This window comes from Carcharodon carcharias (genome assembly GCF_017639515.1).
Source record: "Carcharodon carcharias isolate sCarCar2 chromosome 13 unlocalized genomic scaffold, sCarCar2.pri SUPER_13_unloc_8, whole genome shotgun sequence".
In the NCBI taxonomy this organism is placed as follows: Eukaryota; Metazoa; Chordata; class Chondrichthyes; order Lamniformes; family Lamnidae; genus Carcharodon; species Carcharodon carcharias.
The window spans coordinates 8,156-32,061 of record NW_024470552.1 but is presented as its reverse complement, the minus strand read 5'-3'; the positions used below and the strand labels follow the sequence as shown (position 1 = coordinate 32,061).

At 39.9% G+C, this 23,906-nt stretch overlaps 1 protein-coding gene across 2 annotated transcripts; it reads left to right on the top strand.

Annotated features, from left to right (window-relative positions):
• The first annotated feature begins 889 nt into the window (after positions 1-889).
• On the top strand, positions 890-23,425 carry LOC121273411 (serine/threonine-protein kinase TAO3-like). Of its 2 annotated transcripts, XM_041180593.1 has the most exons (5): positions 890-1,018; positions 7,609-7,845; positions 18,283-18,411; positions 18,965-19,168; positions 23,160-23,424. In XM_041180593.1, the coding sequence occupies exons 2-5, from the start codon at positions 7,660-7,662 to the stop codon at positions 23,403-23,405; spliced, it is 765 nt and encodes a 254-aa protein (XP_041036527.1). In that variant the 5' UTR covers positions 890-1,018; positions 7,609-7,659; the 3' UTR covers positions 23,406-23,424. The 2 variants fall into 2 exon arrangements, with proteins under 2 accessions (XP_041036527.1, XP_041036528.1); XM_041180594.1 differs by lacking the exon at positions 890-1,018 and having other exon boundaries at positions 23,160-23,425.
• The last annotated feature ends 481 nt before the right edge of the window (positions 23,426-23,906 follow it).

Genomic DNA, 23,906 nt, shown 5'->3' with positions numbered 1-23,906 from the left:
CGTGTTCAATATTTCATTTTATACAATAATTAAAAATCGAATTGTTTTTAAAGTTTTGTAGTTAAAATACACTCATAAATGGCATGTAATACTGCATGAAGATTTCAGTCTAATTGTGGCATTTGTCATCTTGGGTTTCTTTAAAATTCAGTATAGTGAACATTCAAACAAACTTTTGTATATCAAGTTCCCATTGTCAGCTTTGGCAACTATTTCCTCTATCAGAAAGCTTGTACTGCAAAAACATTTTTGCTGATGCTTATTAAACTTGTTTCTAGTTCTTTTGTTTGCTTTTCTTATGGATCCAGTCAGTGAAATTAAGTATTTCGGGGAGAATTGTAATAATGGTGACGAGAGGTGCATCGATTCTATAATATTCCTTATCAATAAGGACTGGAAGATACTTGCCTACATGCAATTAAAATCAAAAACCAGTAGTTTGAAAATAATTACACCAAAAGCACTGATATTATTTTATAATTGCTTTGTGATAACAGAATTTGTTTGCATACTGAAGCAGATAACAATGTATAATTTGTCAGCCGTTTCTTATGTTGCCAGTTTTATGTTGATTTAAATGTCAAAACATTTTATAAATATTAAAAATATAAATTTTTGCTCAAATAATCAATAAGCTTTAGTGTTGCAAAATATTTTTGCTGCTGAAGGTCTGCTGCCAGATTCAAGAAGCATCCCACTACTGATCAGCTGACTCCTCTCCTGCAATGTGTTGGTTATTCATCTCACTGTTCAGCTGCAGTGACTGGTACAAGCTAACTATTGCCTTTTCTTACAGTGCTTGCCAAGAAGCAGAGGTAATAGACCAATATCCAGCAGGGAAAGCACCACAGTTTGACGTTATATTGTTTTATCCCATTTCAGCAGGATCTGTATTCCTAAGGGATGAAGCAGGCCAGAAAGACATCAGGCCTGATCTGCGGCCTACACCTCTCTCCATAGTCAGGCCTCTCTCCTTAAGAACCGAGAGCATTTTGCTACAATCAGAACAGCATCTCTGGTAAGTAATGTAAAACGAAGGATTTTTTTCCTCCAGTGACCCATTTAGGCTAGTTTAATCACATTTAAATTTTTTTGAGTCAAGGCATGATTTCTTCCTTCATTCACTAATTGTAAGGCAGATTTTATTCATATAATAAAAGGTCTGAGAGGTTTTTGTCTTTATTTAAAATGTTTGAAATGCTTAAATGAACGTAGCCGAGTCTCAGATTTAAGATGTACTAAATGTTTAGAGGATTTATGGTTGCAGAGACTTAATGTAATCTCTAATAGGTAATCTGTTGAAGCAGTGAGATGGCTGTCTCTAATGTAACAAACGTGAGCCCTGATAGAGAGTATTACCGCATTTTAATGTTTTGCCATGTTTTATATATATGTCCAGTTACCATTCAATGTTGAAGAAGGCCCTGTAATGCTAACTTACAGAACATTTTATTCCAGGTCCTACTTGTGAGCTTTAAGAAAGTGAGTGGCTTTTGTGGACTGAATTGCAGTAAATTTATTTTTTGCTGAATTAAATATTCAGAGTTAAAAATATTTTATTTCAAGACATTTCAAGCAAAGGATTTTAGCTTTAAGTCACTCTGGTCCTCCAATTGATTTGCGTTCTGTTGTGATTTCTTTTTTAAATTAAACTTACAGGTTGGTTGCTCTAGGAGTAGCAGTATGTCAGTTCTGGAGAAGACCTATTGCCATGTATATATTTAAAAAAAACATGTTTTAAATAGCAATTTGAGGTTGTAGGTATAGGTGAAAAGTATAGCCCAAATCAGTGTATTGTTTTAATGCTTGTGTTTGTTTATAACATGATACATCTGGTTTCATATTCTGATTTTTGTTTCGGGTGGAAGTTTTAAAACTTCACTTGTTTCAGACATACATATTGCATCTTCTATTAGTCACTACTGTTGGAGCATTTCATGTGATTGTGATTTTGAATATGCTGGTGCATTAAGGAAATGGTGTGTGCAGAAGTGTTCGATTTCAGTTTAATTGTGTTTGTAGTTCCAGCAGGGGCTTGTGAAATTTGTAGTCTGAGCACTTGTCACCTCAGTCCCCAGTAGCTGAAGTCTTCCACAGTAGATTTACGAATGACTGAAAATATATTGCCGCTCTTTAAAAATCTAGCTTTCTTGTGGGGGAAGCACTTTGGGAAAGATGGATTTTCCTTTTTAGTGCTGAATGTCAAAGTTCAGTGCAGCAGAAAACCTTTTTACAGAAATCAATGAATGAAATAATATGAACAGCTTATGTTCTAATTTTGCAGTGAGGGATTCTGCCCCAATGAGCTTTTACAAACATGGTGGTGTAGAGGAAAATCTTTCCCTTTTTATGCTGGGAAATTTTAGCTTCACCCATTTTATCCACCAATTTTAAAACAGTTTGTTTTTTCAATACAACTATACTGTTTTCACCTCTTCATCCAGATATTCATGCTGTATACTATTGACTTTAAGAAATTAGGTGTACCCATCATTCTCTTCTTGTCAACTTGTCTCTTTTATATTTGCTTTTCTACTGGTTGGGTTGGCCTGAGTAATTATGTTAATAAATGTTAATAGTTTCAAATACAAAATGGGAAACCCTTGTGCCCAGCAGACCCAACCATAACGGCTAGCTGTATGCATGAAGACAGAATTAGCTCTGTCACACAACTATTGACCCACTTTTTTCCTAACTGTGCTGTTTCAAGTATTGCATTATATATTTCCATATAGGATACAGATTAGAGCAAGAAAAACAACTAAATACATTAAGGTTTTGCTCTGATATTGGTCTATAGTTTTAGTTTCACTTTAAACTTCCTCTACATGCTTGTACCTTTCCTCTGTTACATTTCCTCAGAATATATTAAATCTCAAAATGTTATAGCCTGAGATTTTTGCAATTTGCTAGTCTTTCACACTTTGCATTGTTCCAAATTGTGAATCAGAACTACTCCAGGACTAGAAATTTTATACAAATTTTACTTGGAGATTTAGGGTGGGTAAAATAAAGCTGATGACAGTCTGGCTGTTGAGTTCTGCCAAGACTGTTTGTTGCAACTATTCTTATTAATCCACTGATGATTCCTGAAAGATGGGGACAGATGACTTCCAGTTTTTCGTATTCACATTTGATACTCAGTTGTTCACTTGCCATTAGTCTAGTTGAGAGCTAGTTAAAATACATCATTGAGGGAAATACAATTTGATTGTCCATCTAGAATAATTTGAACTGCATTACTCTGAGCAGGTGTAACATGTGTAAAATGGGAATATTTCTTAAAACTCAGCCTGTTAAAATCACTTGTCGATCTTTTCTCACCTTTTTTAAGTTTTGGATTGTTGTTTCCCGTCTCCCAGCTTACCTAATCTTATCCTTACGAGCATAATGAGTATGGAAGGATACAATTTACATGCAGCATTTTTTGGTAGAATAACTCAACTGACTTGTAAGCACCCTAGTGAACATTGTATGCCTATTTTTAAGCAAATATAATATTCACTATATAACAGTGGGCCTGGATTTTATGCTGAGCATGTTTTGGACAGGATGGGGACATAAAATATGAGGGGTGGCTAGCCTACCAACTTTTCAGCCAACTCCGAGCTGTCCTGAATAGGTCGGGGGGTGGGTGGTGGTGTGCGGATGGGCAGCCTGCCTGCCATATGTAAATTAATAATTAGGGGTCAGTTGAGCTTGTTTACAAGCTAATTGACCGCAATATTACACTGCCCACCTCATAACACAACTAGTTTAGGCAAGCAGGCCAGGAGTGGGCAATCCGTTCTTCAAAAAACCTTTCCTTTAAAAGGTAGGAAGGAAGGGGAAAGAGGTGAAACTAAATGGCCTTGACATCAAAGTAGCCTTTGAGTATGGCATCAGGGAGCCCTAGCAAAACTGGAGTCAGTGGGAATCAGGGAGAAAATTCTGCTGGTGGAGCCATGTCTAACACAAAGGAAGATGGCTGTGGTTGTTGGAGATCAATCATTTCAATCCCAGGACATCACTGCAGGAGTTCCTCAGGGTAGTGTCCTAGGCCCAATCACCTTCAGCTGCTTCATCAATTACCTTCCTTTCTTCATAAGGTCAGAAGTGGGGATGTTTGCTGATGATTGCACAGTGTTCAGCACCATTTGCGACTCCTCAGATACCGAAGCAGTCCATGTCCACATGTAGCAAGACCTGGACAATAACCAGGCTTGGGCTGACAAGTGGTAAGTAACATTCGTGTCACACAAGTGCTGGGCAATGACCATCTCCAACAAGAGAATATCTAACCATTGCTCCTTGGACGTTCAATGGCATTACCATTGCTGAATCCCCACTATCAATCTGGGGGTTACTATTGACCAGAAACTGAACTGGATTAGCCATAATATATACTGTGACTACAAGAGCAGGTCAGAGGCAAAGAATCCTGCAGTGAGTAACTCACCACCTGACTCCCCAAATTTGCTGGTCCTCCTACAAGATGGCACCTCCTTCCTTACTCCCATTCTGCACTCCAAAACTCGCACTCCCTTCCTGCGCCCTCTTCCATAAAGTACCCAATCCCTGCCCACTCAGTGCCTCTGACTTAGCTGAGTCTGAGATACATTAGGGTTTTCATCATGGACTTGCCTGTAGCCCTGGCAGCGCCCACTATTGAGCTCTGATGTTGCTGGGACAACAAGAGCTGCCAGCCAGTCAGGCCCACACTTTCCTTGTTGCCACCCGCATTATGTTATTGCTGCGCGACAGACATTTTCCTCAAGGTTGGTTTCTGACTGACTTTCTAGTTAAGGGGCTGGGGGCAAACAGTATGTTTCCCTCCCCAGCCCCGTGACTGCACTTTAAAAATTATTTATTTTCCTACTATTTTTCTGAATTCACGTGCCACATGATGCGCAAAAAGGAAAATAGAAAAATGAGCTAACATTTTTTGTTCCTTCAAGTGATGTAGGCGCCACTGGCAAGGCCAGCATTTTTTGCCCATCCCTAATTGCCCTTGATAGCGAGCTGCTGCCTTGAACTGCTGCAGTTGATGTGGTGTAGGTACACCCACAGTGCTGTTACGAAAGGAGTTTCAAGATAGTGAAGGAACCACGGTATAGTTCCAAGTCAGGATGATGTATGGCTTGGAGAGGAACTTGCTAGTGGTAGTGTTCCCATGCTTCTACTGTTCTTGTCTTAGGTGGTAGAAGTTGAGGCTTTGGAAGGTTCCAAAGATATGTTGGTGAGTTGCTGCAGTGCATCTTGTAGATGGTACACACTGCTACCACAATGCGTTTGTTGGTGGTGGAGGGAGTGAATGAAGTTTGTGGATAGGGTGCCAATCAAGCGGGCTGCTTTGTCCTGGATGGTGTTGAGCTTTTTGAGTGTTGTTGGAGCTTCACTCATCCAGGCAATTGGAACGTATTCCATCACACACCTGACTTGTGCCTTGTAGATGGTGGACAGGCTTTGGGGGAGTCAGGAGGTGAGTTACTGAAGGATTCCTAGTCTCTGACCTGTTCTTGTAACCACTGTATTTATATGGCTAGTCCAGTTCAATTTCTATTCAGTGGTAACCACCAAGAACTTACAATTATTTTAATGTCAGATTAGTATGCAAGACGCATAAGCTCACCACCATATGTTGTAATATGAATATACCCATATAGAGATAAATAAAGCTGGATATAGTATTGTGACAATTAGGGGGGTTGGCGCCACCTTGTGGTTGAATGCATTTAACTTAAAATTAAGCACGTTGGACCAGTAGAATTTTTTGTAATTGGTAACTTCCACATTGTAGAGTTGAGCTGATTGACTTAAGTATTCAGGGGGAACCATGTCATGGTTGGCACACCGTTGTCATGTTTTTGACATTCAAATATGGTGATGTCAGAAAGCCTTGATGCTTGTGGCAGTCATTTGATCTAGAGTTGCATGAAAGGATGCAGACATGTGCCAGAATGCAAGTTTGTTTCCCCATAGTTTGAAACTAACTTCTGCGCTTCCAATTCAGCAGTTTGAGAAGGCAGCTCACCACCACCACCTTCCCAAGGGCAGTTAGGGATAGGCAATAAATGCTGGCCTGGCCAGTGACGCCCATATCCCATGAACAAAATTTTAAAATTGTCCTTGGGGTTTGAATCAGGTGAGAATATTGCCACTGAACCAAGATGAGTAAGTAATTCTGGAGGAATAAACATTAATGCATGGAGGCATATATGTTTGAGCCCTAGTTGCTGTTTTACATTTGGTGGTACCTCCCCTTGTGCAATGTATATGTATGCTACGCAGTTTATGTAGATATAAAAATCACTATGGCAGGCAGTCTAATGGCCTAAAGTTAGCAGATTGGAAGGTAAATGTGAGAGCATTGTTTATGCCGTGGGACTATGAGCAATGCTGGCCTGGGACCCAAAATGTAATGCTAGTCTTTTATAGTATTTTGGCTAGAACTTCTATTGAGAAAGTGTGCATGGAATTTGTTTGTTGTGTGCCATAACCTCTTTTTAAACTTGTATAGATATTACTCTTAAAATTGGAAATGTGACCTCCAGTAAGGTATGCAATATTGTTTAAAAAGCAGTCCGATTTTCATTTTAAATTAGTGCCCGCTTTAGAATAATTTACTACTTGGTAGCACATTACAGGATGGATCCATATGCTTGAAGAGGAAGCTATTAGACTTTGGCATTTTTATACTAAATACACCATTGGATCAGTACAGTGGTCACTCCTATAGCAGGTTTGGCATCCATGAATCCAGTGTATGCATTTATTTGCCCTGTCTCTGATTTAAATATGGCAAGATGCTGGAGTTAAGAAAGCGGTTGCTACTGTACTCAAGCTTACTGGTTTTTATATATAATATATCTGATAAGTGATCTTGTCTTGTAAGGTGGAATCCATAGACCAATTGTCAGATTTGTTAAGCATTGAACAGGTAAAAGAACAGTTTTCATTACAAACAGCCCAACTTAAATTACTTTAAAAACTTTGTTGTTTGACAATGTGGAGGAGAAAATAATGAAGGTTCTTTTATGCTGACCTTTAATGTGATCCTTGAAACAGTCTCTCACTTATTTGGTCAAAATTATTTCACTCAACCTCTACTATCTCTAGACTGGCAAATTGAGCACAGGCAGGCAAACATTAGTCCACAATGCGGAACTCTCATTAAGGTATTTATAAAAGAGGTAACAACAAAAATTGTGCCCCTTCTCAGAGTTGATTTCTACCTGTGCCTCACATTGACAGTCAATCAAACCAAATTCTCCAAATAACTAATAATATAGAATAGTTTGAAATGAATGGGTGGCCTTGATTCCTCTATCTTTGCCAGATGCTATGAATAACCTGTTAGGTTAGTGCCCATCCATGTTTAAGTCATGTATGTCAACGACGTCATGATGTCTCTGGCTTTCACAGTGGTATGGATATTAATCAGACTGTAATGTACATTTTCAACAGTTTGCAGAAACAGCTAGCAATAATTTTACTTAAACCTGTGTGAATGCTGCAAGAAAGAATCTATTAAACAATGTAACCTAACCAAAAATATTCAATTTTTATCACATACTTTATTTTTAATAGATGTAATTGGTCATCTCATTATCATATTTTTGATACAAGGTTACAAGACAGATCCATGAGCATGAACAGGAAAACGAATTACGTGAACAGATGTCTGGCTACAAGCGGATGCGAAGACAGCACCAGAAGCAGCTGATGGCTTTAGAGAATAAGCTGAAGGCTGAGATGGACGAACATCGTCTTAAGTTGGAGAAGGAAGTAGAGACCCAATGTAACAATGCGTCTATTGAACTGGAGAAATTAGCGAAAAAACATCAGATTTCTATGGAAAAAGAGGTATGTTATGACAGGATTTGAGAGGCAAACTTAAAACGGCATCACTAAAGGGGAATAGGAAGTGATGGGAGCCATGTAAACACCTACACAGTTCAAAACTCCCTCTGTTGTGTTGCATGGACCTATGGTCATTTTTTTTTTAAGAGACTTTTTGGAATTGTTGAAAATGGCATGGCTTTATTCTTGCACCTAAACATCAGTGGGTATAGTTGACCCTTTCAAGACTGACCAAAATGAATTATGCTGTGAAATTATGCAGTGGGAATTTACTTTATCTTAAGTGCACTTGATCAGGCATCACTGTCCATAACCTTGTCAACCTTGTTACACTAAAAGCTACAAATGCTGTAGAGATGTAAAGCTTATTTTTAAGATTTGGAAATTAAAGTTTATAATGCAGAACACCAATCTTGATATAGGCTGTAAAAAGTGGAAAAATAATTTCCTGCTGCAGCTCATTTTATCATGATTGATGCCTAACTTGTAAATGCTTAATAGTTAAAGGAAGAAAAGCATCTTATGACCAATATACCCTCTAAATTTTGTTTTTTGGGAGTATGTGGGTGGTTTGTTCAAGTGTGCGTCCTCCTTAAGTCTTTTGAAGCTGCCACATGACCGTTAACTTGTCAGAGCTGACTTCTTTCCCCACAGGCTGTGCACTTTTGGATTCCACCACAGTGTGGAGGAAACATGGGTGATGGCTACTTCAAACTTTCCAAGTTGTCTTGATTTCTGCATGTAGTGAACAAGTTTGCATATAGATACTATTTCCTCTCAAGGAAACTAATTGCCTGCCATTTGAAATTTGTGATGAATTCCTAGTATTGGACTTCTAACTGCAGAAGTCCAAGTCTGAATTCCAGTGATTTCCCTTAGGCTCCTAAGATTTTTGGTAGGGGAGAAATGTTGTGACAGTTTTTATGTATCTCACTGATTTGTATTTTTGATACGCAGAGAGGATAGAGACCAGCCAGAGTGATATTTATCCTGTATTTGATAACATTGGAGACTGTATTTAACTTGCCTTCCAAACTATTGGGTTTTATCAGGCAGATCTTTAAACAAAAGGAGCAGCTTACTTTCTGGCTCATGGCTAAGATTAAGTATAGTAGGGTTTTAATTAATATGTAAATATGTGCACAATTTGGGGAGCTGTGTAAAAACAATAACGATAGGGTAATTAGGTGATTTCAATTTCCCCAACATTAATTGGGATAGACATAGTGTTAGGGGCTTGGTTGGAGTGGATTTCTTGAAATGTGTACAGGAGAACTTGTTAGATCAATATGTAGAGGGTTTAACAAGGGACGGCGCAGTGCTGGACCTAGTTCTGGGGAATGAAGCCGGACAGGTGGCTGAGGTGGTGGTGGGCGAGAATTTTAGCGATAGCGACCACAACATAGTACAGTTTAAGTTTGTTATGGACAAAGAAATCGACAAGTTTTAAAAAAATGTTTTGGATTGGGGGAGAGTGGATTTTAGTAAAATAAGGTAGGATCTGGCCAAGGTAGACTGGGAACAGTTACTTGTGGGGAAATCTACAGAGGAACAGTGGTGGGTGTTCAAAAAGGAAACGGGGGAGGGTACAGGCTCAACATGTTCCCTCTAGGGTGATAGGAAGGAGTAACAAGCCCAGAGAACCATGGATGACCAGAGGTATTCAGGTTATGATAAGAAGGAAAAGAGAGGCTTTTAGGTACAAGGGAAGCAAATCAGCAGAGGTATTAGTGGAATATAGATAGTGCGGGGTGGAGCTTAAGAAAGCAATTAGGAGAGTAAAGAGGGGATATGAGAAAGCTCTGGCTGGTAAGAGTAGGGAAAATCCCAAAATATTCTATGAGTATATCAATGGGAAGAGGATAATCAGGGAAAGAGTAGGGCCCATAAGGGACCAAGGGGGCAATCTTTCGGTGGGGCCAGAGGACATGGCTAGAGTGTTGAATGAATACTTCACGTCCGTCTTCACCCAAGAGAATGAGGGTGAAGATATCGAACTTGGGGAGAGTGAGGTTCTTAAGCAAATTGATATAGGGAGTTTCAAGGTATTGGTAGGCTTAAAAGTGGATAAATCTCCAGGTCCAGATGATTTGTGTCCCAGACTGCTGATGGAGGCAAGGGAGGAAATCGCAGGGGCTCTGACCCAAATTTTTAATACCTCTGGCCACGGGGGAGGTGCCAGAGGACTGGAGAACAGCTAATGTGGTTTCGCTATTTAAGAAGGGTTGTAGAGTTAAGCCAGGGAATTACAGGCCAGTGAGTCTCACGTCAGTGGTAGGGAAGCTATTGGAGAAATTTCTGAAGGAGAGTATCTATCTCCACTTGGAGAGGCAAGGTTTGATCAAGGATAGTCAGCATCGCTTTGTCAGATGGAGGTCATGCCTAATAAATTTGATTGAAGTTTTTTGAGGAGGTGTCTGTGTGTAGATGAGGGTAGTGTAGTTGATGTAGTTTATATGGATTTCAGCAAAGCCTTTGACAAGGTCCCACATGGGAGACTTATAAAGAAGGCAAATGCACATGGGATACAGGGTAATTTGATCAGGTAGATTCAAAATTGGCTTAGTTGTAGGAGGCAGAGGGTGATAACAGAAGGATGCTTTAGTGACTGGAAGCCAGTGTCTAGTGGTGTACCACAGAGATTTGTGCTGCGTCCCCTATTATTTGTCATTTATACAAACGACATAGCTGATTATGTGGGGGGGGGGTAGGATTAGTAAGTTCGTGGATGACACAAAGATTGGCCGGGTGGTTAACAGTGAGGTTGAGTGTTTTGGGCTACAGGAAGATATAGACGGGATGGTCAAATGGGTAGATAAGTGGCAGATGGAATTTAACCCTGAAAAGTGTGAGGTGATACATTTTGGAAGGAGTAAAATGACAAGAAAGTATTCAATGTATGGCATGACATTAGGATGTTCTGAGGAACAAAGAGACCTTGGCGTGTGTGTCCATAGATCTCTGAAGGCAGAGGGGCATGTTCGTGGGGTGGTGAAGAAGGCATATGAGACACTTGCCTTTATCAGTCGAGGCATAGATTACAAAAATAGGGAGGTCATGTTGGAGTTGTATAGAACCTTGTTGAGGCCACAGCTGGAGTACTGTGTGCAGTTCTGGTCGCAACATTATAGGAAGGGCGTGATTACACTGGAGGGGGTGCAGAGGAGATTCACCTGGGATGAAACATTTAAGTTATGAAGAGAGGTTGGATAGACTTGGGTTATTTTCGTTGAAGCAGAGAAGACTGAGGGGTGACCTGATAGAGGTGTACAAGATTATGAAGGGTGTGGATAGGGAGCAGCTGCTCCCCTTAGTTGAAGGGTCAGTCACAAGGGGGCTTAAGTTCAAGGTGAGGGGCAGGAGGTTTAGGGGGAGGATGTGAGGAAAAAAATTTTTACCCAGAGTAGTGACGGTCTGGAATGCACTGCCTTGGGAGGGTGGTGGAGGCGGGTTGCCTCATATCCTTTAAAAAGTACCTGGATGAGCACTTAGCACGTCATAACATTCAAGGCTATGGGCCAAGTGCTGGTAAATGGGGCCATAAGACCATAAAACATAGGAGCAGAAATTAGGCCATTCACCCCATCGAGTCTGCTCCGCCATTCAATCATGGCTGCTAAGTTTCTCAACCCCCATTCTCCCGCCTTCTCCCCGTAACCTTTGATGCCCTTACCAATCAAACTTAGGTAGGTCAGGTGTTTCTCATGTGTTGGTGCAGACTCGATGGGCTGAAGGACCTCTTCTGCACTGTGATTCTGTAACTTGTTATGAAACCAGTTAGTCAAAAGTATCAAAGAAACAAGAATTGGTTCAGGCACAATTAGGGTTAATTCCATCGAAAGGGAAAGGTAGGGCAAACAAATGCAGAGCTCCCTGGATGAAAAAGGAAATTGAAATTAAGATAAAGAAGAAAAAGTGCACTTATGACAGATGTCAGGTAGAAAATACAATTGAGAACCAAGAGGAATACAGAAGGTTCACGGGAAGGTGAAAAAGCATATTAGAGAAGCAAAGAGGGATTATGACATAAGATTGGCAGCCAGCATAAAGGGGAATCCCAATGTCTTCTGTCGGCATAAAAATAGTAAATGGGTGGTAAAAGGCGGAGTAGGGCCGATTAGGGACCTGAAAGGGAATTTGCACATGGACAAAGGGCCCATGGCTGAGAGATTAAATGAATACTTTGCATCTGTTTTTAACAAGGAGGTAGACGCTACCCAGGCCATAGTGACAGACGATGAAACTCTGTCATGAGAAGGGTTCAGAATCCATAAGGAGGAAATGTTGCATAGACTGTCAGTACTTAAAGTTGACAAGGCACCGGAACTGGTTGAGACACATCCAAGGATATTGAAAGGAGCGAGAGTAGAAATTGCAGAGGCACTGGCCATAATCTTCAGTCTTCCCTATACTCGGGTGGTGCCAGAGGACTGGAGGGTTGCAACATTATGCCCTTGTTCAAAAAAGGTTGTACACACCACACACCAGTCAGTTTAACCTCACTGGTAGGCAAGATTCTAGAAACAATTATTTGGGATAGAATTAGTAGTCACATGGAAAAATATGGGTTGATAAGGAAGAGCCATCATAGATTTCTAAAGATGAAATCGTGTTTAACTATCTTGGTGGAGTTTTTTGAAGCTATAACAGAAGATCGATGAGGGTAATGCTGTTGATGTAGTGTACGTGGATTTTCAAAAGGCATTTGATACAGTGCCACACAATAGGCTTGTGAGAAAAGTTATTGCTCATGGAATAAAAGAGGCAGTAGCAACGTGGATACAAAATTGGCTGAAAAATAGGAAGCAGAGAGTAATGGTCAATGGATATTTTTCAGGCTGGAGGAAGATTTGTAGCGGGGCTCCCCAGGGGTTGGTATTGGGACCCTTGCTTTTCCTGATATGTATTAATGATTTAGATCTTGGTGTGCAGGGGACACTTTCAAAGTTTGCGGATGATACGAAGCTTGGGAGTGTTGTGAACTGCGAGGAAGATGGTATGGAACTTCAAGAGGACATAGACAAGTTGGTGGAGTGGGCAGATAGGTGGCAGATGAAGTTCCATTTGGAGAAGTGGGAGGTGATGCATTTTGGTAGGAAGAATATGTACAGACAATATAAAATAAGGGGCGAAATTTTGAATGGGGTGCAGGAGCAGAAAGACCTGGTTGTATATGTGCATAGATCATTGAAGGTGGCAGTACAGGAGCATGGAGCAGTTAATAAAGCATATAGCATCTTGGGCTTTCTTAATATGGGCATAGAGTACACGAGCAGAGAGGTTATGTCGAATTTATATATGATACTTGTTAGACCTCAGCTGGAATATTGTGTACAATTCTGGGCGCCACACTATAGGAAGGATGTGAACACAAGGATGAGAAACTTGACCTATGAGGATAGATTTGAGAGGTTGGGGCAGTTCTTGGAGAGAAGGTGGCTCAGAGGAGATTTGATAGAGATGTTCAAAATCATGAGGGCTGGACAGAGTAGATAGGAAGAAGCTGTTCACGCTCTTAAAAGGATCAAGAACAAGAAGGCACAGATTTAAAGTGATTTGCAAAAGAAGCAAATGTAACGTGAAGAAAAAACTTCGAACAACGAGTGGCTTGGGTCTGGAATGCACTGTGTAGAAGTGTGGTGGAGGCAGGTTCAGTTGAGGCATTCAAGAGGGCATTAGATGATTATTTGAATAGAAACAATGCGCAGGGGTACGGAGAAAAGGCAGGGCAATGGCACTAGGTCATAATGCTCATTTGGAGAGTCGGTGCAGACACAATGGGCTGAATGGCAGCCTGCACTGTTAAAGCTCTGAAATTGGTTGATTTTCCCCACATCTGAAGCAGGCATTAGGTAGTTTGCATATCTAATTAAGGGATCTAATGCTTGGAACGGTGGCTTGCCCTGAGGAAACCAACCTTAAAAGGTCTTGTGAATTTTTTTTTAAGAAAAAGCCATTACTTGCCAAGTGAACACCACCTTGAACACTGTCACTGCTAACCCTTCCTGCCCCCTCATTGTCCTGAAGTCCATCCCCCCCCCCCCCCCACCCCAACCAAGCCACCAAAAATAGGAACTCCCAAATAACTAGGCAAAGGAAAATCTAGGAGATGTTTTATTAGCTGACCTGAAGTTTTGATTATCTTTTTGAAAAAAATGTCAGCCAGGAGATATAGAATCATAAAGTTATACAACACAGAAGATGGCCAGTTGACTCACTCTGCCTACACTGGCTCTTTGAATTGGTTCCAATTAGTTTCATAGCCCTGCAAAATTTTCCTTTTCATATATTTATCCAATTTTCTTTAGAAAGTTATTAATGAATCTGTTTCCACCACCATTTCAGATTGTATATTCCTGATTATCATTGCTTGCAATGTAAAATAGTTTTTCCTCATGTTGCTTCTGATTCTTTTGCCAATTAATTTTAAATCTGTGCCCCCTGGTTACTCACCCTTCTGCCACTGGAAACAGTTTCTCATTTACTTCAAAACCCCTTGAGACCTTGAACACCTATCAAATCGCACCCCCCCACATTGCATTGGTTTGAGAACATCCAGTTTATCCACCTAACTGAAGTATTTTGTTCCTGGTGCCATTCTGGCAGGAGTCCTCTACACCCTTTCTAAGGCCTCAACATCCCCCCTAAAATGGAGTGCTCAAAATTGGTATTTTGTCCTGCTGGGGCTTAATCCATTTTATAAATGTTTAGCATAGTTTGCTTTTATTCTGTGTCTATTTAAAAAAAAATCATACAGGATCCATCAATAATGCCTTTTCAACTTGCCCTGCCACCTTCAAAGGGTTATCTATATACACCCTAGGCTATCTTTCTTCCTGTACTCCCTTAAAATTGTAACATATAGTTTGTTATATCTTCTCATTCTTCCTATCAAAGTGCATCCCTTCACACACATCTACATTTAATTTTGTCTGCCCATTTCACCAGTCTAGCCTTCCTGCAACCTGTAACTGTCATCTTCACTGTTTACTCCATTTCTAATTTACTTGTCATCTGCAGACCTTGAAATTATGCCTCTTATGCCAAAGTCCAGGCCATTAATATATAAACAAAAATTGCATTGATCTCAGTAAGAAACCTAGGGACAATTCCCTCCAGTCAGGAAAAACCAGTGTTCAACACGACTCTCTGCTTTGCCTTAGTTAATTTTGTATCCTTAATAGCCCCTGTCCCTTTAATCCCATGGGCTTCAATTTTGTTAACCAGTCTTTTATATGGAACTTTATCGAATGCTTTTTGAAAGTCTGTATTTACAATATGAGCCACACTGGCCTTCTACACCCTCTCTATCTCTTGTTCAAATTAGTCAAACATTATTTTGCTTTTAACAAATTCTTGCCATCCTTCATTTATTAACACACGTTTTTCTAAGTGACAATTAATTTTGTCCTGATTATTGTTTCAAAGTTTCCCCATTAAGAACATTAGGTTGACAGGCATCTGATTACTGGGTTTATCTCTCTCCCCTTGAACAGGGTGCAACATTTGCACTCCTTCAGTCCTCTGGAACCACCCCAATATCCGAGAATGATTGAAAGTTTGTGACCAGATCCTCTGTAATTTCCACCCTTGTTTCTCTCAGCCACCTATTGTGCTGTGTAACTTTTCTACTTTGCTATTTGGTAATATTTTAAGGACCTGTATCTATTTTTAGTGAATTAACCCCATCCTTCCTTGGACTACCCTTTAGTATTTTTGTTTAAAAAAGATATTGGGTTCACTTTTCTTAGCTGCTAATTTATTACCATTAAGTCTCTTCGGCTCTCTTACTTCGTTTTTTGGTCATCCTGTACACTTTGTATCCAGCTTGGTCTTCCATTGAATGAAGAACCGGACATTTATTGTAAGCTTTCTTTTTCTGTTTCATTTTGATCTCTACCTTTAGTTGTCCAGGGAACTGTAGCTTTCCTGCTCTTTCCACCTTGTAGGAATGTGTCATCTGTACCTAGACTGTATCTTTTAAAGGCCTCTCATTGCCCTTTTACTGCTTTACCTGCCAATCTTTGATTCCAAACCTGAAATCTGTTCTCCTCTAGTTGAATATTATCACATTTAGTTTTCCCTTGTCATTTTCCATATTGACTCTGAAAATAACATTGTGATTGTTTCCAAATATTCTCCTACTTCCTTCCTCAAAACTCGAGTCAACATTGTTTTCTGCACCATTGAACTGTAAACATTCTGTTCAAGAAATTTATCTTGTATGCATTTCAGGAATTCTTCCTTCTTTGCCCTTAGGCTGTTATTTTCCCAGTCTGTATTAGACTAATTGACTCCCCCATTATCTCCACTCTATAGTTTGTGCATCTTTCTGCTGTTTGCCATTAAATTTGTTTCTCTGTCTGCTTCCCACTATTTGATGGCCAACTTTACACACACAGCAATGCAAAATCAGTAAAATGATGAAAGGGGTCATGAACACTGCTATCAAGCTGCACTTGCTTAGCAATAACCTGTTCACTGGCGCTCAGTTTGGGTTCCACCAGCTCCTGAACTCATTATAGCCTTGGTTCAAACATGGACAAAAGAGCTGAACTCCAGAGGTGAGGTGAGAGTGACTGCTCTTCACATCAAGGCAGCATTTGACAGAATGTGGCATCAAGGAGCCCTAGTAAAACTGGAGTCAATGGGAATCAGGGAGAAAACTCTCCACTGGTTGGATTCATACCTAGCACAAAGGAAGATGGCTATGGTTGTTGGAGGTCAATCATCTGTCCTAGGACATCACTGCAGGAGTCCCTCAGGGTAGTGTCCTCGGCCAAACATCTTCAGTTGCTTTATCAATGACCTACCCATCATCATAAGGTCAGAAGCAGGGGAGTTCTCTGATGATTGCGCAATGTTCAGCACAATTCACAACTCCTCAGATACTGAAGCAGTCCTTGTCCAATTGCAGCAAGACCTGGACCGTATCAAGGCTTAGACTGACAAGTGGCAAGTAACATTCGTGCCAGGCAATGACTATCTCCAACAAGAGACTATTCTGACCATCACCCCATGACATTCAATGGCATTACCATTGCTGAATCCCCCTCTATCAACATCCTCGGGGGTTACCATTGACCAGAACTGGATTAGCTATATGAATACTGTGGCTACAAAAGAGGCTAGGAACCCTGTGGTAAGTAACTCAGCACTTGACTCCCCGACACCTTTCCACCATCCATAAGGCACAATTCAGGAGTATGATGGAATACTCTCCACTTGCCTGGATGAGTGAAGCTCCCAGAACACTTAAGCCCAACACCATCCAGGACAAAGCAGCCCACTTGATTGGTACACAATTGACAAACATTCACTCCCTTCACCACCGATGCACATTGGCAGCTGTGTGTACCATCTACAAGATGCACTTCAAGAACTCGCGAAAGCTCCTTCTACAGCACCTTCCAAACCCATGACTGTTATCATCTAGAAGGACAAAAGCAGCAAACACAAGGGAACACCCCAACCTGGAATTACCCCTCCAAGCTACTCACCATCCTGACTTGGAAATATATTACCATTCCTTCAGTTTTACTGGGTCAAGACCCTGGAGCTCCCTCCCTGACAGCACTGTGGAATTACCTACACCACATGGACTGCAGGGTTCAAAAAGGTAGCTCACCACCACCTTCTTGAGAGCAATTAGGGATGGGCAATAAAAGCTGGCCTAGCCAGTGTAGCCCATATCCCATAAACGAAAAAAGCTTCTGTATTCAATTTTAACTCAATAGATTCTTCTTTGAATTCTCAAGTACATCCCTCCTTGTTTCCTTCACTATTTTTCCTGAATACATTGTAGCCAGCAATATTAAGTGCCCGTTAGTACTTGTTTGAGCCAAGTCTCTGAAATTACCACTTTATCGCAATTCCATGTGTCTATTTCTGCCTATAGCTCACCAACCTTATTTACTATGTTCTGGGCACTTGCAGATATGCACATTAATTTGTTTCACATTTTCTCATGTCTGATCAATCTTATTTCTGACCTACTCTTATTCTCCTGCTGTTTTTCCCTCCCCATCCTCTGTGTGCACCTCATATGTATCTCCTTTCTAATGCTTCATCCTGATATCCCTCTCCTAGTCAAATTAGCATTAAAAATTTTGATTTGAGGCCCTGCTACTAAAGCTAAAATAGCCCTACTCAATATACAATAATTAAAATCCATTTATATGTAACTACACTGGTAGATATATTGAAGAAATTGTCTTCCTTTCTTTGTACATCTCATAGAGCTGCTTAATTGAGTGGATCCCAAATTGCAGAGTAGTGTGACAGTTTGAATTCTTGTTTGCTTTCACGTAGGCCAAAAATTGCTTCTCTGTGCACTGGAAAACCTACGAACATTTCTTCTGCATCAATCTACATTTATGTTTGGATTGGATATCTGAGACTTTTGGTTCTTTGTGGCTAAATATTAATTTGTTCTTTCAGATGAAGTTAGCAGCGCAGGATGAGAGGAAAATCCAGCAGCAAATTACAGCCCAACAGAAAAAGGAATTGACCACCTTCCTAGAAAATCAGAAGCGCCAATACAAACTTTGTAAAGAAAAGATTAAAGAGGTAAGCGTGAACTGGGAGGGAGGGTCTTTAGGAATGGAGGGTGTTGGTCAGCGCTTCAAATTATAATAGAAATGGCTTTTTGGTAGTCTTTTGGATGGGAGGTGGTAGAAGGTCTGGAGACCCATTACCCACTGTCATCAAATTCAAATAGCAATGAGAGTCAATTCATTTTCATGATAAACTAGTGTCCTTTATAATGACAAGCAAAATTCTGCACACAATGGAAATCTGAAATAAAAGCAGAAAATGCTGGATATGCTCAGCAGGTCTGGCAGTATCTTTGGAGGGAGAAACAATATTCACATTTCAGATCTGTGACCTTTCATTGGAACTGATGAAAAGTCACAGACCTAAAACATAACTCTGTTTCTCTCTCCACAAATGCTGCCAGTCCTTTATAATGTTCCTGATTAGCTGAGTGCAAATGTTGGACATGAAATAGTTTTAGACAAGATATCTAATAATTTTGTATCAGGAGCAATGCTCCTTCAAAGTGACAACATAACTGAAATGATTCACAGGAATGACTTAAATATTTGAATTTTCTCTACAGGAGATGAATGAAGATCACAGTACACCGAAGAAGGAAAAGCAAGAGCGATTATCCAGGCATAAAGAAAACCTTCAGCACACGCAGGCTGAAGAAGAATCCCAACTTCTTGGCCGTCAACGATTGCAATACGATCGAAACTGTCGTGAGCTTAAACGGAAGTTGATGATGATACGACACAATCTGGAGCAGGAGCATCTACGTGAGGTAAAATATTGCCCAAAAAGGGAAAAAAAAAATTTGTACTAATCTTTTAATGCCATCCGTTTAAATTTATGATGTTGGCATCAATGATACAAATGGTTACCATGCAATACAAATGATGGTAAGACCTGTCTTGAATCATTCTTGTTTGAAAATAAGTTGAAAGATATAAAGTTAAGAAAATATATATCTTTTAAGTTGGTCCTTAGCAGGTTTCATATGCTCCAATGTGTTGTACAGTAGGGAAAACAGTTCAACAAAGAATTTGATGAAGTTAAAACTGGGGACCAAAGCAGAGCTCAACCCAATTTCTGAGCCAAGTCTTATTCAAGAAAAGAATTATACAGATAATTACAAATATATCTACTCTTTTAGTTTGCTTTATTTTTGCATTGCCCCTTGCTTTATTTCACCAAAGTTGACTACTTATAAACGCATGGCAAAGAGTAATACTATGTACAAACAATAAAAAAGTACATAATTGGTGTATGGTCTAGCAAAGATTTCTTTACATAAAGTCATTATAAATTGATTTTATGACAAGTTGTTGGCCTTGTTTTTTCTCCTCTTAGTTCTCATTTGGCTATACAAAAATCTGCATTCAAGAGAATAGTTTCTAGTGCTACATTGTAACTGTCCATTAGTGTGTTTGAGGGCAATCTTGATTGCATAAGTGAAATTTAGAAATTGCCATGTGTTAGAATTTCAGGTGTTATTCACTGTGCTAAGTGCTTTCATTTGATTATTTTGCTTAAACAACCCTTTTAATATAAAAACAAAAAAACTGCGGATGCTGGAAATCCAAAACAAAAACAGAATTACCTGGAAAAACTCAGCAGGTCTGGCAGCATCGGCGGAGAAGAAGAGTTGACGTTTCGAGTCCTCATGACCCTTCGACAGAACTTGAGTTCGAGTCCAAGAAAGAGTTGAAATATAAGCTGGTTTAAGGTGTGTGGGGGGGGGGGGCAAATGATGATCTGCTTCTATCACTGCTTGTTTGTCCCTACAACCACACCCGCCTCCACTTCTCTCTCTCTCTCTCTCTCTCTCTCTCTCTCTCCGCCCCCCCCACACACCTTAAACCAGCTTATATTTCAACTCTTTCTTGGACTCGAACTCAAGTTCTGTCGAAGGGTCATGAGGACTCGAAACGTCAACTCTTTTCTTCGCCGCCGATGCTGCCAGACCTGCTGAGTTTTTCCAGGTAATTCTGTAACCCTTTTAATATAATTGTTTAACACGTGAACTTGTACTATTGTACTATGAGGTAGACTGTTTAATCTTGAGCAGTACTATGACTGTACTCAGATGTTCAGTTTAAATTCTTGTAGTTTTAAGCTTCGGAAAGAAGTTAAATTTGCAGCGCAACCTGGAACCAAAGCAAGGGGTCCTTGGATGACTAGGGAGGTGGACAATATGAAGAAACAAAAAGGAGGGCGCATATGATTAATGTCTGATGAATTCTTCATACGAGAACCAGGCCAAATACATTAAGTTGATAGGGAGTGAAGAGGAAAATATAACTGGCAAAGAGAGAGTACAAGAACAGAATGGCAATTAACATAAAAGGGACTGAAAAATCTTCTACCGGCATGTTAAGGGGGTAAGTGGGTAGTGAGAGGTGGGATGGGGCCGATTAGGGGCAAAGAGGGTGATATTTGCTTAGAGGTGTAGGACCAGGCTAGAATGCTTAATGAGTGCTATTGGTGTTTACCAAGGAATAAGATGGTGAAAAAATATCAATAGAAGTTCAGATGGTAGAGGTAATGGGTGGGGTGAAAATTTGATAGGAAGAATGTACTGAAAAGTTGATTATGTTTCGTGGATAAATCATCTGATCTGGGTGACTTGCATTCTAGATTGCTAAGAGAAATGGGGGTGAAGATAGTGAAAGTGCTTGCCGTAATCTTCCAATCTTCTCTCGATATGGGGGATAGTCCCACAGGATAGGAGAGTGACAAAATGACACCCTTATTCGAGTAAGTGTGTGTGGATATTCCTAGTAACAACAGGCTAATCAGTTTAACATTGGTGGTTAAAGTTTTAGAAACAATAATCAGGATTAAAAAAACAGGCACTTGGAAAGATTTAAATTAATTAGGGACAGCCTACAAGGATTTGTTAAAGGCCAATTGTACTTGACTAATTGAATTTTTTGATGAAGTGACAGAGAAGGTTGATGAAGGGAAAGCAATGTATGTTGTCTATATGGATTTTAAGCAAGCATTTAACAAATACCATACAAGACTGGTTAACACAATTGAGGTTCATAGATTAGGAAGGCCAGTGCCAGCTTGGATAAAAAATTGGCTTAAGGAACAAAGCAGTGAGTCATAGTAAATGGTTGCTTTTCAGACGGAAGAATAAAGTAGATTGTGTAATAAAATAGATCTGACTTGGATATTGGCAAATTCTAAAATGTTGTTATGCATTCCAAACTGGGAGGTGTGACTGACAGTGAGGTTGATGCCAATCGACAACAACACTGTGTAGGCTGGCAGAATTGGCCGACCTGGAAGATTAATTTAATACAGAGAAGGGTGAGGTTACGCAGTTTTGCAGAATGGATAGGAAGAAGCAGTATAGGTTTAATGGCGCAGTTCTAAAGAGTGTGCAGGAGCAGAGACCTTGGGTCTTCATGTGCACAGATCTTTGAAGGTGGCAGGATGCATTGAGAAAGTAATTAGCAAAGCAGTTAAGCTTTTGGGCTTCAATAGAGTCAATGAGTACGAAAGCTGGGAAGTTGTGCTGAATTTGCATAAAGCTTTGATTAGGCCACAAGCAGTGCTCCAGTACAGTTCTGGTCACCGCACTTTAGGAAGAATGTGAGCATCCTTGAGGTTACAGAGGAAATTTTCCAGAATGGTTCCAGGGTTGAGAAATTTTAGCTACAAGGTTAGGTTGGAAGAGCTGGAGTTGTTCTCCTTGGATTTGATAAAGGTGTACAAGTTTAGACGAGGTAGGCAAAGAAAAGCTGTTCTCAATTTAAGGTGCAAGGACTAGGGGACACGTAAAAATTTAGGCAAAGGATGCAGGGTGGAAGTGAGGAAGAACTTTTCAATACAGCAAGTGTTAATGACCTGGAACTTGCTGTTTTGAAACCGTTGGAAGCAAAGATAGTGAATAATTTCAAAAGAAAGTTGGGTGGACATTTGAGCAAAATAAGTTTACAAGGCTATAGGAATAGAGTGAGGGAATGGGACTGATCGGCCTGCCATGCAGAGAGCTGGGGGCATGGACTCAATGGGTCAAATGGGCCTCCTGTGCCACTGACTTTGTAGATTGAAAGTTCAGTTTGTGGCCTGTTATTCAAAACCACAATTTTTATAAGGCTTAATTAAGATCAATTTATGAAGAATTGGGAAGATGTGCAGTATTTTAATTCTCTAACAATCAGTACAATATTTTAAGTAAATATCAAATAGACTATTAAGAAGACGACAAAATGTCCTGTTCAGAATTCCACATAGAGACCACCGTCATATATTTTGTTTCATCCAGGGATCTTTTTCCCTTTGTAGATGGTTTCTTCAACTGGTTCATGATTTGTCGTTGGTCCATTCCATTTCGTAAATTTGAATACACAAGCTGGTTTTGCAAAACCTTTTGTTAATTAAATGGTTCAGTCTTATAAGTATTTTTAAACTTAAGATTTTGTTCCTCCATATGGTCTGTTGGAAGAGAGAAAGAAGCAAACTTATGAGGAGCAGTTACAGGACTGTTATTTCTTCCTAGCAAAGGCAAAAACATGCCTTAGTGCACAAACTGGTTTAAACAATAATGGATTTAAATTGTAAGCATAAAGCAAACGTGTTTGTTGTGCTGGTAACAGATATAAAATGAAGACCATTATCAGATGATTTCTGTGATTTTAAAAAAAAACAGTAGACTTAAAAAGTGCCTAATTTAAAAACATGGCTTAGCTGCTGAATTTATTGGATTGCTTTAAATGCATGCATAATATAAACATTTAATATGACTGTCTGTCTAATAGGAAGTGAATAAGAAGCAAACTCAAAAGGAGATGGAGCATGCCATGTTAATTCGTCATGATGAGTCGACGCAAGAACTTGAATTCCGACAACTTAACATGTTGCAAAGACTTAGGATTGATCTAATCCGTTTACAGCATCAGACTGAGCTGGAGAATCAAACGGAGTATAATACCCGTCGAGAGCGGGAACTACACAGAAAACATGTCCTGGAGCTCAGACAACAGCCAAAGAGCCTAAAGGTATGAGGTGGGACTTGTTATACTATGCAGGTAATGAGATATCTGAAAGAGTCTTCGTTAAACTGATGGGATCAGTGGTTCTGCACTCTTCCTAAACTTTACAGCCAAAGCTTTTATGTGATTGGATTATGACAGTGTAGGCAATAAAAAAAAGTTTGCAAACTCATACTTATGTAGTAATGTTGCTTTGTCTGCCAGTGCTAAATATGAGGTAAAAGAGGCGGAAAGGAAAATTATACAAATAAACTGCTACTTCCCTGTTAAGGCCACATTTATGCAAAATCAGTGGTATTTTGTGCTCATTTTTAAACTTCAGCCCTTTTCTCGAGAGCATCTAATGCAAGTTTGCCATGAAAGAATCTAATGAAATTGTTTACGGTTTGGTATAGATTTCATATCAGGTGACTGAGGATTTTGAAAATATGCAGCAGTGAGGTACTTGATGGATAGGGAATTGAAAGCTAACTGAGTCTGTGGGTTCATGATTCATATCCTCGACTCCAAAAG

Bases quoted from the DNA above. Each gene is read 5' to 3' on its own strand.
- LOC121273411 (XM_041180594.1), top strand. From the start codon at position 7,660: ATGTCTGGCTACAAGCGGATGCGAAGACAGCACCAGAAGCAGCTGATG. The intron at 18,412-18,964 runs GTAAGCGTGAAC...TTTTCTCTACAG, and splicing joins GTAAAGAAAAGATTAAAGAG to GAGATGAATGAAGATCACAG. The intron at 19,169-23,159 runs GTAAAATATTGC...TCTGTCTAATAG, and splicing joins AGCAGGAGCATCTACGTGAG to GAAGTGAATAAGAAGCAAAC.